This window comes from Ictalurus punctatus, chromosome 4 (genome assembly GCF_001660625.3).
Source record: "Ictalurus punctatus breed USDA103 chromosome 4, Coco_2.0, whole genome shotgun sequence".
Taxonomy (NCBI): domain Eukaryota; kingdom Metazoa; phylum Chordata; class Actinopteri; order Siluriformes; family Ictaluridae; genus Ictalurus; species Ictalurus punctatus.
The window spans coordinates 2,409,532-2,424,309 of NC_071284.1; the positions used below are offsets into that span (position 1 = coordinate 2,409,532).

The window sequence follows — 14,778 nt, forward strand, 5'->3', positions numbered from 1 at the left end:
CCTGAAGTATAAGCAGTATAGAAAATGAATGGATAGATGGATGGGTGGATGAAAGGAGTCTCCAGTGTCAGTGTCAGACGCTTCAGGATGTGCTATATATATATATATATATATATATATATATATATATATATATATATATATATATATAGTGCTTTCCACAATGCATATCGTCACAAAGCAACACAAGTATGGACGATACATGCCGCGTTTTTACATATACAATGATATAAATATAAAACATAGCCTATATAGCCAACGAGTTGTTCATGTGTTAAAAGACAAGCTGTATATAAAAAAAAACAATGTGTGTTACATGAACATTTGAGAGAGAGAGAGAGAGAGAGAGAGAGAGAGAGAGAGAGGGAGTTATGTCGTTGATCACGTGACCAGAGCCATTTCCTTCCATCATGCACTTGAAAAAAAAAAATAATAATAAAAAGGAAAGTGAGTATTATATTTGGTGCATTTAAATGAAATGGGTATATTATTGGTCATAGGACTGTATGGCTAGATTAATTACATTAATTAGATATGAGGAGTAAATTTAGAAGTAAACATGATTTTTAAAATAAATAAATAAATAAATAAATAAATAAATAAAACTTCACTTTTAAACCTTCAATTAATTGGCTTCTGAGGAAAGAAGTGACAGGGATTGATCTCCAGAGGAAGCAGTGTGTGTGTGTGTGTGTGTGTGTGCAGTCACATACTGTAGGTGATCAAAGTTCTGGACTCTGAGTGGATTAACCCCAGCTACAGATTTCATGGCCATGTTGAGGAAGCACCGTGTTGGGAATATTTGCTTAATCGTGTTTGCCCACATGTTTCATTTCCTAATATACGGTGTCCTTTTACACCACAGATGTTTTGAGGCACTGGCCGTGGGAGCCTGAGCGCGTTTGGAGATGGCGCTGTGCGCAGACTGAGCAGCCCGAAGTTCCGCACAGAGCAGACTGAAAGTTGGCTCATAACAAGCGCACACCTCGAACACGGACTGGATTTTCTCCTTGGATTACACGCGGAATTTCACTGCAACATGAACACACCGGACTCTGCGTGAGACAGGACGTGTGTGTGTGTGTGTGTTGGGGTTTTGTTGGAGGACTCTCGTGTAAAGGAGTGAACTTTGCTGAAGTTTTCTTAACTGAGGGTTTTTTTTGTTGTTGTTGTTTGGATCGGAGTGACTTTGTAATACGGATGTTTTCCCCAAGCGGAGAATGAACGAGGCGGGCGATAAGGACGCGGTTGCGGTGCCGCGGAAGCACCGACTCATGTCCGCGGTCCACGGAGGTGCGTCTCCCGGTCTCGCGTGCAGACCGGGTCGCGTGCTGAACGGCGTCTCGTTGGTGCACTGCTTCATATGCGGCAGCGGAGTGACGCCGGGTAAAGAGCTGCAGCTGCAGGTTAAGTACCGGCACGGGAGCACGCCTTTCTTTCCGTTCTTGCAAGGCCAGGAGCCGGCACCGGGCGCCGCGGAGGTCGGTGCCGACGGGCACGCGCTCGTGTGCGCCGTGTGCCACTGCTTCCTGCGCGAGCAGTGGAACGCGTTCGAGCGCAGCCGCACGCCGCTCGACAAACGCGTGTACTGGCTCAAGAGACCGCACCAGTGCGACGCGCGCCGCGCGCCCCGGGACTGGGACGCGGCGCGAGACGCGAACGCCACGCCGACCGCGAGCGGTCAGAACGGCGACGGCGACGAATCCGACTTCTCGTCGTTCTTGGATAACGAGCACGCGTCGGATCAAGACTCGGATGCCGCAGACAGAGGTGGAGGAGGAGGAGTACAGGAGAAAGGGAAGTTCCTCAAAGTCCCCGCGGCCGGTCGAGCGTGCAAGGACGGCGCCGGGATTAAGAGCAGTTCCGATTCGCAAAGCGCTGCGCGTTACCGGGTCGGTGTTTATAACACTCAGGACGCGGAGAAGTCTGAGAGCGCGCTGCTGTCTGGCTCTGTGATGATGAATCACGTGTCCCAGACGACGCTGGCACTCGCGCGGCTCCACGGGAACCTGGCCCGGCGTGATTGTGAAAGCCCTTCCGGTGACACACCCACCCAGGACGCAGGGATTGTAATGCGGGACAGGCGAAGTGGCTGGAACTCCAGGCTGCAGCAGCTGCTCTTCAGCCCTGCTGAGGACATTGCACATGCACGTGCCAAAGAAGCCGGGCTTAATCAGTTGTGTGACTCGGATGCATCTGACGGCGATGAGATTAATGTAACAAGTGATGAAGATAGGGAGGATGAGAGGAGAAGACAACAAGTTGGATACCAGGTTATGGACAGACACGTGTGCTACATCTGCGGCAGCCGACTTCAACCGGGCATCCGCTTTGAAGTGTGTGTACAAAAGCAGGAGAGAGCTGCCAGTGAGCCTTTCTTCCCCTTCCTCTGGCTGCACACACCTCCGCCAGACGCTCTGCCGATAAGCCCAGGGGGCCGCACGCTAGTATGTGCCAGCTGCCATTCGTCACTTATGCAGCAGTGGCAGGGCTTTGAGCTGGCGGACGTACCCGTCCTACAGCGCCTTTACGTAGTGCCAGTTAACGTAGCTGCCACAACGTCGCCGGATATGGACGGCATCGGGTCTTTACCCAAAATTCGCCCTCTCCCTTCTATACGTCATCCCAGGGAGGACTGCTATTTATGCGGGCAGGACTGTGCACAAGACATCAGGGTGGCATATTCCCGTGCCGGGGTAGGCAAAGCCCGTGGGGCCATGTACTTTCCATTTATCAACCTGCTTCCGTGCCCACCTAACGCCCAAACCATGCGAGATGGCCAGGTACATTGCTGCGCCACCTGTTACACCATCTTAGAGGACATCTGGGCAGCATACCGTCTCTGCCTTAGTGAGGAGCTTATCACTTCCGTCAGCACCTTCCTCGGGAGATACCACCAGACCACTACTGCAGGAGGAGTCTCAAGCAGCCTCGTCAGAGCACAGGAGAGCATTTCTGCTTCCCTTCACCACACCTCCCTGTGTTACCTGTGCGGGGTGGAGCTCTCCGCAGGCACGGAGTACCAGCTTCATGTTAATCCTCCTGGACGATGCGGAGAGAAAGAGCCCTTCTTCCCTTTCCTCACCGTGCATACACCGGCCCCTCGCGCCCGCCCTGCGGATGCCACCGGCCTGGTGTCCGCATGTTCCCTGTGCTATCATGACCTGCTGGCTCAGTGGTCGCAGCACGAGGCTGCAGGATCAGGGCCCTCTAGCAGCCCTTGGTCGCGTCAATACAGCTGCGAAAGTTTTGTCTGCTTTTTCTGCAGGCAGGAGAAAAGGAGGGCGTTGGGGTTGAGGGCAGTCAACGTCGCTCGGCTGCCCGTCTTCCTCTACGCCCCACGGGTTAGCCACACTCTTGTGGTGGATGATGGGAAACAACTCACAATTGGCTCGTGTGTGGAATGTAAATCCATGGTGTTGGCTGGACAGAACATGCAGCAGGATGGCACGCTGGACCGTGGAAGACCAGCAGGGAGTAAGCAGAAGGTAAGAATATGTGGATGCTGTTTCATTTCTACTCTCCGGAGAAACGCTGGCTCAGTGCGTTTCATCATGCTCAAAACCGGTGCTCTCATAGCTAACAATGAATGTGAGGAATTCTCTACGAATGCTGGTTTATTGCTACGGTTTCCCGAAGTAGAAGAAATCGTGTGTTAATACCGAAGCTTGATGGCACATCACTGTATTTTCCATCTGCGGCGAGCGGGGCGCCTCGGCCAGGCGGTGGAAGGGAGATAACGTGTGGAGCCTGTCGCATTAGAGAAATAAATAAACATTTGTAAACGGGCAGCTTTCCTCCAACCGCTGTTAAAATGCAGCCCTCGTGGCCAAGGCAAGCTTTGTCTGATTCCTGTGGAATTTGTGTGAGGAAGGAAACAGAGAGTGTGTTCATAGAGGAACCCAGGTAAGAAATCCTGATGAACTGGGGATATACAGTTTTTATAAGGCAGATCGTGTGTGTGTGTGTGTGGGAGGAGGTTGTGTGTGGCACTTTGTGCAGTAAACTTTCCACTCTGATGCCCTGGAGCTTGGCAAAGCCTTTGGTGGTGCTGTGGATGCTCAGCTCTCTCAGATGAGGCTCGACATCTGGGTGACTATGCGAGGAGAGATATGGAAGTATGATGGAACATAAACATCAAGCATGGGTCAGAAGGTTTACTCAGCAGGGAGGCTGCAGAAAAGAGAAGTGTGTGCAGAAAGAAACGAGATGATGGATACAGGGAACGAGTGAGGTAGAAATAATCAAGGATAATCTGTGCGTTTCATTTCTAAGCCTCAATCCAAACATCAATTGTCCAGCTGTTTGGCTGAGCTTCTAATTTCTGCTCTCTCTCTCTCTCTCTCTCTCTCTCTCTCTCTCTCTCTCTCTCTCTCTCTCTCTTGAAGGGCTTGATTAAGTTACTCCTGAGGCTGACACCAATGGATGAAAAAAGAGGAGCTCGAGGAAGTTATGTCTTTTGCAGTGGTGTTTAGTTTGGAGCGTAGAATGGTAGATTGACGTTATGGAACGTGCCGTGAAGAGTGCAAATCTGAGAGGAACGTGTGGGCTCTTTGGAGACTTTGTTGCTAGTTTTGACTTTTTAAAAAGAAAAATCATTAGGGGCAAAGAGAAGGAAAGGAAGGCATCATTTTGCTCCCAGCTGTGTGATAGAAAGCACTTTACTCCCACTAACCCTCTCATGTTCCTACTCCGATCCGAACACAGCCATCTGAACGTGTGGAATCAAGCCAGAAGCTTTTTCGAGGGGTGTGATTGTGGGAATGGGGTTTTCCTGGACGGTAAGGTGTTCCTTCTTGGAGCCAAGTCATGATCTCATGGCTAATGTTGGTGGAGAAGGAGAGAGACGGAGGAAGACGGGTAATAATGGCTCCCATGCTGAGAGAAACAGGTGCTGTGTCCTGTAGTGACATGTGATCTGTGCTTAAGTACTGATACGCTTGTGTGTCAGGGTCAAGACGGTTGTTGTACCTCTCTTCTCTTTTCTTGTTTCAACCTGGTTGGATGTTTCGAATCAGGTCTGCAATCCTGATTCTTCTGCATAGGCGAAAGTTTATACGCCCTTCTCACTTTCCTTTGCTTTGGCACGACAAGACGGTAAAGTGTAAATTGGATTTGTAAATGTAGTTTGTCGGCTACATCCAAATTAGCCGCTGTAATCTGAGATGCACTGGACTCTGGTGCGACTCAGGCGCTTTATATATATATATATATATATATAGAGAGAGAGAGAGAGAGTTTATAAAGCGTCTGAGTCGCACCAGAGTCCAGTGCATCTCAGATTACGCCGGCTAATTTGGATGTAGCCGGCAAACTACATTTACAAATCCAATTTGCACTGTACCGTCTCGTCGTGCCAAAGCAAAGGAAAGTGAGAAGGGCGAAGTCACCGTAACGTTCCTGTAAGCTGGAACCAGTCTGATCATTCTCCTCATGACATAATTGATCACAGAATCAATATTATATCGTTATATTGCCCAGCTCTAACGGAAACAGATCAATCATGTGACGTGAATGCTGGGATGGTACGACATCATGTTTGAACGTTCATTGGTTTACATACTGGCTCTTTTGTTTCTCCTCGTACCCTAGAAAGAGGAAGCAAATTCATAACGGGTGCTTAGTTACAGTACAGCTCACTTGCCATCGGAAATAACGGCGATATGGCGTCGTTATCGGTGTGTAGAGCAAAGCTAAACCCTGCACAGGCTAACGCTAGTTACCGTACAACAGCAAACCTACACTAAGCATCACTCATGCTAGCTTAAGTCACGTTTTCTGAGTCACGTAGTGCTGGCTCGTTGTCTTTTTTTCTTAAAAGGTTTTTTTTTTTTCTTTCTTTTCTAAAAAGCTACTTTCAACCGAGTGCATTTTCAGTGTTGCGTGTCGACATGAAAGCGCTTTACTCGGAGAAGAGAGAGCTGAGACGAACTCTTCAGGAATAAGTGAATTATACATGCTCTTATACTTGCACTGAAGTATTCTCATGAGTGCAATGGTGTGTGTGTGTGTGTGTGTGTGTGTGTGTGTGTGTCTGTGAATTTGACCAGATGGATGATAAGGGGGATGGCGTCAGGAATCTGTTTGCATGTGAACATATTTAACTTGTAGATATGTGTGTGTGTGTGTGTGTGTGTGTGTGTGTGTGTGTGTGTGTGTGTGTGTGTTCTGTAACTAGAGTAGTCCCTCTGAATACACAATCTGCACTGGATGAGGCATTTGGAACGGCATTAGAAGCAACCATGAAGACATTCTGGCAGTATTGTTTGAGTTTAGTGATAATAACATACAAAGACATGTTTCTTAGCAGATACTGACACACACAGACCTTCTAGACTGTGGTTCATTCACACTGTCTTAAATTCCACATGTAATATAATACACACCGGTGCTGTGTATGTGACCTCTGTCTCATTAATGTCGCACGAACAGACCCAGTGCAGGAAATACTACATTTCCCATGAGGCCTTGTTGAGGGCCACATAGCCACAGTCAGAACCAAGGGTCAAACCTGGAGCAAGAATCAGCCTATAACCCAGTCTGACTGTTTACTTAGTGTATGTTTGTGTGTTTCTGAAGCTGGATCTGTACTGGGCTTGTGCTGGGCTTGTACTGGGTTTGTACTGGATCTGTACTGGGTTTGTACTGGATCTGTACTGGGCTTGTACTGGATCTGTACTGGGCTTGTACTGGGCTTGTACTGGGTTTGTACTGGATCTGTACTGGGCTTGTACTGGATCTGTACTGGGTTTGTACTGGATCTGTACTGGGCTTGTACTGGGCTTGTACTGTTTTTGTACTGGATCTGTACTGGGCTTGTGCTGGGCTTGTGCTGGGCTTGTACTGTGTTTGTACTGGATCTGTACTGGGTTTGTACTGGATCTGTACTGGGCTTGTACTGGATATGTACTGGGCTTGTACTGGGCTTGTACTGGGTTTGTACTGGATCTGTACTGGGCTTGTACTGGGCTTGTACTGTGTTTGTACTGGATCTGTACTGGGCTTGTACTGTGTTTGTACTGGATCTGTACTGGGCTTGTACTGTGTTTGTACTGGATCTGTACTGGGCTTGTGCTGGGCTTGTACTGGGCTTGTACTGGATCTGTACTGGGCTTGTGCTGGGCGTGTACTGGGCTTGTACTGTGTTTGTACTGCATCTGTACTGGGTTTGTACTGGATCTGTACTGGGCTTGTACTGGATCTGTACTGGGCTTGTGCTGGGCGTGTACTGGGCTTGTACTGTGTTTGTACTGCATCTGTACTGGGTTTGTACTGGATCTGTACTGGGCTTGTACTGGATCTGTACTGGGCTGTGCGGTATAACGATGTAGTCATTTACAGTGACGTTTACTCCGATCGTATTACGTTAATAATTGTGCCAAAAAAAGAAAAATGAAAACACTCTGTGATCAGATCATTGACCGTGGTCAAGCTAGGAGCACTTGGGGTCAAACACTCGATCCGAATGCAAAAGTGGCATGCAAAATCTGTAACAGGAAAGACTTCACACAAGATAGTAGCTCTACAAATCTTGAGAATCACTTAAAAAGTTTTCTCCACAGGCTTGTTGGGCTTTAAGACTCAATTATACTTGTAAACCTAATGACACTCAGCCGCGCTACGACACGGCTTTAGGTTTTATCCAAAACAGTGAGAGGATAAGTTCACGTGTTTGTAATATACATTAGGGGTATAATGCCATATCGAAGTGGGCGTGGCCTAAAGCAGAAGGTGTGTTGTTTTTTTTCTTCAGTACCAGCATGATGTGTGAATTCTGGCTCTGACATTTCCTCGACCTCAGCTACATCACTCCATTTCATAACCGTTCTCATCTACACACGTGTGCCAAATGTTTTAAATTAACCCTGCTGTTATTTTTGTTTGTGCCTATTAGTTATTAGATATCTTCGAATGATTTTACCTGGTTCTGTTTCCTAAAATATAAATAAACTAGTAGCTTCATTTACATTTACGGCACTTGACAGACGACCTTATGCAGAGCGACTTACGTTATTCTCATTTATACAACTGAGGGTTGCCCGAGGGCCCAACAGTGGTAGCTTGGCAGTGTTGGGGCTTGAACTCCTGACCTTCTGACCTTCAGTAACCCAGAGCCGTTAACCACTGAGACCCCACTGCCCCATTTTATGTAGCACCGGTTGTTTTGTCAAGGATATAGCATGGCTAGCGTTTCTGTATACAGACGACTAACCGCCTGCCTAGCGCACAAATTACATAAAGGTTGCCAAATATACCAAAACTCCTCTACCAGCTTTTAAACTGTTGAGTCTGTCCTTTTTACCGAGCTCTCTTTGAGCGTGCTCGGTAAGCCTGTGGTCTCTGATTACTGTAAGAGGATGTTTGCATTGGCACGGCGTTCTACTCTGTAGCTGTGGTTTGAAACGTGCTGATTTTGTCTGAACGTGTTGATGTGAACGAAACGATTCGGTGCGTACTACGAGAGGAGGCACGGCACACACCATTTTGTTTCAGGAGATGAATGGGATTTATCTAGCGGCGAACAGCCCTGCGGGTTCGCGCCATCGGGACGAGGCGTCTTCTGGGCTGCACCTGGGATTGAATCACGGCGCTGTTGAATTCCTGAATCCGATTGTACAGCGGACCGTCCACGTACATAGATTACGCCTGAAAAGAAAGGATCTTTAAAAGATTTTAAGAAAGGACAAACGTATTGGACAATGAAAAAATGCGCTCTTTATTTTAAACCCTACTTGAAAGAAGACTTCGGTACTCTAGCCACGTGTCGGCGCTTTGGCGTGAAGCTTCTTCTTTTCGTTTTCCGACACGTTTCAGGATCGTCACGCTGTTATCTCACTATTATCTCACACTTTTAACCAATGCTTTTGTGAGCTGTCGTGCATCTAATCCTAATTTGCAGCCCTCTGGTACACTGTACGTTCCTCATAAGACCTTTTGAGCCAGGAGTTTCGGCTCCAGTAGTCGCACTTAAACTCCCCCAGGCACGTACACGCCTGCTCTTAGTGAGATCAGGGCAGCGCTACAGATGATTCTTCTCCCACTTGAGAGCGTATCATGATGATGAAGTATCGAGAACTCTATTCGCCTAACATCTACAGCGTCGTGTCATGGAAAACCTAGAGAAGCATCCTCAGAAGACTGCTGAGATGAAAATCTCTCTCTCTCTCTGTCTATCCATCCGTCTATCTATCTGTCCTATTCCAACACTGTGGTTTTAGGAGCCCTGTTTACTCCTGAGAAACCTTAAGGGTTCCTTGGATGGTTAAGAGTTCATACGTACTAAGAAAACGTTCATTGGAACCACAAAAGGAAAACACTCTGTTTGACATGGAGCCTGGGTGAACGCTGATGTCTGATGAAAGTCTAGAAATATTGCTGGATATCTCTATATATCGCGATATCTATTGCAAATAAATGTCAGATCTTTTCGATGTTAGTGAGCCTCATTTTCTCGGTAGTGCCGACAGACGGTTCCTCTGTAGGCGATGGGGTCTTCGTGAGAAGAAAATAAACAGCGAGAATGAAAACGAGGGAATAAGTGAGGTCAAAGGTCACACAGGTGGCCATCTTCTTGACATTCTGTCTTACTCGGTTAAGTGATCAGGGTGCATCTGGGGTCATAGTTCCTTCTGGGCACCATGCAACGTGAGCTCTGTTTTAAAGGTGGTCTTTTTGTTATAATTTGCCTGTGCATTTCTAAGCACCTTTCCACCACAGGAACCTTTTTAGGAACCTTGGAAATGATCAGGAATTCGGTAGGTTTGACGCATGCAGGGACCTGGACCGATTTTAGTTCCTAAGCTTGAATTGAAGTCAAGGGATCTTTTTTAGTTTCCTGGGTCTGCTCTAGAGTGTGGAGAGACTGGATGGAGGTTTCCGTACCGAACGTCGACGTTTGGCACAAACGCCAGCTTTACAACACGACTGATGTTTTTTTTTTAACGTAAATATTCAGGGGCTGTCTAGTTCTCGGTAAGGGAACCTTGGAGAAACTCTTTTCGTTCGTTCATTCGTATTTTCATGCTCATCGAAAGTCATTATCAGCAGGACTGGCAGTTGCACGGTGGTCTTTTAATCTGATGTGTCTGTGTGTGTGAGAGAGAGAGAGAGAGAGAGAGAGAGAGAGAGAGAGAGAGAGACTGACTGTGTGTAAGTTCCTGGCAGGTTTTAGCCTCTCTGTTTTTGTGTTCTGTTGAACTCAAGCTGAATTGCATAAATGAGGTGGTCCCGTGTGAACCCTGCTCTGTGCCACCCCGCCATTGTGTCCTGACCTGGGAGCGGCTCAAGGGGGTTTCGCGGAGGATTTGAGCACCTAGACGAGGCTTGCGCTCTTGGCTTGAACCCTGCGCTCCCAAACCGAGTCTCTAAGACTTGGCAGTTCAGTATTTAAACCCTCTGAGGACACCGTGCTGATTTCTCGAGCTGGAAGAGGGCCGAGAACATCTTTTGCTTTCTTTCTGTCTCCTCTCTAATTCTCTCCTCAGCCCATTGAAGACCATGTCCAAAGGATAGCAGAAATGAGAAAGGTTTGCTGTAGACGGTATTTAGGCCAGGGTGATCCCTTACTCTGGGCTCTTATTATGTGAGCATTCGAAACCTCAGGCAAGACGAGCTAATGGAAAGACTGGACGATTTTTATTATTATTTTTTTTTAAAAATCGCTGTATATTGTTCTTTGTGCTTGTTCTTTGGAAAAGAAACTTTCCTCGTTTTTTTTTCCCCACCCTTTCCTCTCAGCCGGGATACCTCAACTTGACCTTCTTCACCTTTGCCTGTCTCAGTTTGATCTGACTCCACTTCACGGCTCTTATCTTCTTCAAGCACAGCGGCGTCTGATAACCGAAGAGCACACGGTTCGACACGCTGTATTTCCTCCTGGCTCTGACTCGGATTTCTACATTCCCCGTATCAGCTGACATCAAGAACTCTTTCTAATGAGGCTTTATAAAAGGATGGGAAGTTCCAGTCCAGACAGGACAGTACTGGAACTCTTTAATGGGTTCAACCTGACATGTTGCATAAGCAGTAATCCTAGTTCCTAGGAATTCCTCGTGGAAATGTCATGACTACGGAAATAACACCAGTTTGGAGCCGTTCACGTTGCCAGATTTGAACAATCCACTGATCTTTTAAACTCCATGTTTCGTTGAAGTACTCTGTTCGTAGCTATGCCATGAGCGCGGGTCGCAGAGTACTTGAGTACTTGTTCTGTGTTACTTTACTTACTCAAGTACATTCATATTTATATTTATATTTTCATTTTGGCCTTGTTAAAGTAGTACGTTTTCTCTCTCGTGCATAGTAGCTGCTAGACCAATCAGGCATCCAATTCCAATCAAATTCCCAGTGAGCTTTAAGATTGTTACCTTTGCTAGCTAGTTTTCTATTCATTGCTAGCCAAATTAACCAACCAACCATCAACCTGCAAGCCAAATTCTAGATTTAACAGCATTTCGATTCATATTTAATGAAATACACGAACTAAAAATTCACGTCTGCATAGTTCAGTACAGTTTCCCTGTACTTTTTCCAACTCGGATCGTGAGTCTTACATCATCCTATGCCGTCCTCCTGTTGGCGGATTTTAGACAACGCTCAACCTTTTTTTTTTTAAAAAACCGTGATTTTTATCTGCGAGAGCAAAATCGTGCTGAAAATTGTACGTAGCATTAAGCAGGTCATATTGATCTTATGTTTTATTTTATTTAGACTGCAATATTTTATTATTTAGCTTTTATTATTCATCATCTAGCTGAATTCTGGAAATGCGAAACCCCAAGACCGGAAAAAAAATCAGGTTTCGTCCGAAATGTATGTTTCTCCAGCCTAAAACCATACGTAAATATATTCATCTACGTATGAAAGAGTAATACATTTCAGTTTCAGCTCAGGGAAACGTGTAGTTTTTCGTAATGATGTAAAGGGTACTCGCAGGAGGCTACACGTATACTGTATTTTATACCTTCCACACGTGAAAATGTGCTTTAGTGCGGCTTAGTGTTTGGTGATAAGCAGGTGATAATCCCAGCACACGCTCCGTGTGACGCGTACGCAAACGACACGCATGTAAACGTGTACAAAGGCAAAGAAATGGCCCGGTGTCATGTCAAGTGTCCAATTCAGCCGTCTGTGGAGAGAGTTCAGCGTGAGGGCGACAGCTGAAGAAATTCAGACGAGCGCAGACGAGCGGTCCAGTTAGAAACGCTCAGGGTTTGGGCCGAGGAAAAGTCTGTTATCTGATCGTCTCAGAGAATAGTTCGTCTGTAATCTGATGTCCATCCAGGACTTGTATCAATCCCCGGTGCGTCTCATACACAATGAGAAAGCTTTTTTATTTACTCTGTGGTTGGTTTGTTCTTAAAATAAAAATTTGTATTTCAAAGGTTGAAATGTGTAAAAGCTGAACAATATTATACTATTAATAATAATAATAATAATAATAATAATAATAATAATAATAATAAGACATCATAACAATGAAATATTACACTGGATCAGACAGAACACATTGTCGTTGTCTTATTGGGGTTTGGATTAAACCCCATTTAATTCAAGTGTCCAGTAATAAAGGCCAATAATACAGTATAAGAACTCAATAATATATATATAATTACTTTGATAACAGTTGTTTGTGATTCCTAACACTGTAACATAGTAAATAAGATAAACACACACCCCTTGGCAGTGCTTACCGACCCCTGAGCGTCCATGGACCCCACTTTGAGAATGTTAAAACGTCCGTATTTAATGTGCATGTGATGCGCACGTGCCATTATGTTCTGTCTGATGTCTTTTTGATGTGGCATTACTGTATATTACTGTATAATGATGTTAGATTTAAACAGATTATGGCCAGTGACCGCTGGTATCATGTCATCGATCAGTGAGGCACGTCTTGGTCCTGTTTGGCAGGGCATGTTTGACATCGGTTCCTCCCCATCCTCTCATCCTGTTCTTAAAGATGAGGAAATAAGGAAGTACTATTTCTTCATATGAGAATTCGTCACGGATTACAGCAAAGGGTTAGACTCGGAGTGAATTAGGAGGCCACAGAGCCCTGACTCAGAGGGTAACAGCGCCAGTCAGCTGAGAAACCCACAGGAATTTACCAGCATTCTGCATTTACTTTACTAATTACATAGCTGTGTGCAAAGCAAAGAGAGCAGCTACCGACCCCAGTGACTGCCAGCCAGATCGCCCACTGCGCTGCAGAACCACGAAGGAGCAGGTGACTTAATGCATGCAGGTAAAGCGGTGTTTAGTCAGTCCATACAGGATTTCACAGACGTTTTCGGGGGGGCGGGGGGCCAGTTGCGGAAAACTACTTGGAATGGCGGAATTGCAATGGCGCGGAATAGTTCTGCACGGTCTTTCGCAGTGATGTTTGTCGGTTAGCGAGACCTTCTAGCTGCACTCACCTTCGAGGAGGACTTTGGCCGAACGCGCGTGGTGATGACGTCACACTGCACAAACAGCCGTACTAGAAAGAAGCCAAATGCTCTTAAATATAATCAAATTGTCTTAGTATCAAGCAAAACAATCTGCCAGTGGGGTAAGCCAATTTTGTCTGGCTAGAATTCTTAAAACTAGCAGAAAAGTCTAGCCACTGAAAGACTGTAATGGGCGTTAAATCTAGAGGGACAATGAGCCAAATGTAAGCAAGTTGTGCTTATTACAAGCGATGAGAACTCTTACTTAAAACGAGTATTTTGGTCTTGATTGGGCTGACTTTAAGAATTTATACATCGATACAAGATTAAAATAAGGGGAAGAATCGTATTCCTCTGTCGGGATATTCTACAAACCGTTGTTGTAGCGTGTTACTGGTTAAATCTAGCTTAATATTAGCTGGAATCTCTTATTAAGACAAAGTTAGATATCCATCCATACATCTTCTGCAGTATACCGCTTATCCTTCAGGGTCGCGGGGAACCTGGAGCCTATCCCAGGCGGGGTACACGCTGAGCCAATCCATCGCAGGGCAAAGTCAGACATATTTTCTTAAAATTAGATGACTTTTCTAATGCGAAACATTCGATTGACGGGGAATATCGTCCATTGTTTTGCTGAACTCCACTAGTGCAGTGTGTCGGGATAGCGAAAAGGAATCAAAGCGCATGTAGAGATTTCAGCGTAGCTTGTCCGAACGTTACTCCAAGAGACATTACAGAATATTAGCACACAAAATCCTTCTGTGATCGTCCTAATGTTCATCTGCAAAGAGAAGAGTGTGAGTTTCTCTTGCAGTCAAGTGTGCAGTCAGTTTGGGAAACCCTTATACAGGGGGGTTTGTTTCATACACACACTTTCACTCAAACACACACACACACACACACCACTGATATTTATTAATGCAGCTAATTAACGCCATGCTACGCTAAAATCTAACTCTAATCTTAATCTCATTTTAGTACTACTTGGTATTGGCTGGAAAAGAAAATCAGTGGTATCGCTCATCGGGATTGTGTGTGTGTGTGTGTGTGTGTGTGTGTGTGTGTGTGTTTGTGTTTGTGTTTGTGTGTGTAAGAAGCTCTGTTGATATTTATAATGGTGCTGTAGTGTAGGATGTCCTCCAGGTGTGTGAGAGAAATAGCAGGTGGATCACACACACACACACACACACACACACACTCACAGCTGGGCCTCGGCACAGCTGCACAGAGTGTGTTATTAATTGAATGTGTTTGAGAGGTAAGCGTAGTCCAGGTGTGTGGAAATGGTAAGAAAGGTTCTTTTTTTCCCCCTCTAATAGAACATGCATCCAAAGCTAACCTTACT

The 14,778-nt window shown here is 45.9% G+C and overlaps 1 protein-coding gene across 9 annotated transcripts in view; it reads left to right on the plus strand.

Moving 5' to 3' along the window:
• Positions 1 to 770: 770 nt before the first annotated feature.
• Positions 771 to 14,778, plus strand: part of gse1b (Gse1 coiled-coil protein b) — a 245,592-nt gene continuing 231,584 nt past the window's right edge. For 2 of the 9 annotated variants that reach the window (XM_017465578.3, XM_017465579.3), the window contains exon 1: positions 775 to 3,488. In XM_017465578.3, coding sequence (XP_017321067.1) covers positions 1,221 to 3,488 — 2,268 coding nt within the window. In that variant the 5' untranslated portion in view covers positions 775 to 1,220. Of the gene's footprint in view, positions 3,489 to 14,778 lie in introns of all 9 variants that reach the window. The other 7 variants (XM_017465586.3, XM_017465587.3, XM_017465584.3 and 4 more) reach the window with 5 other exon arrangements.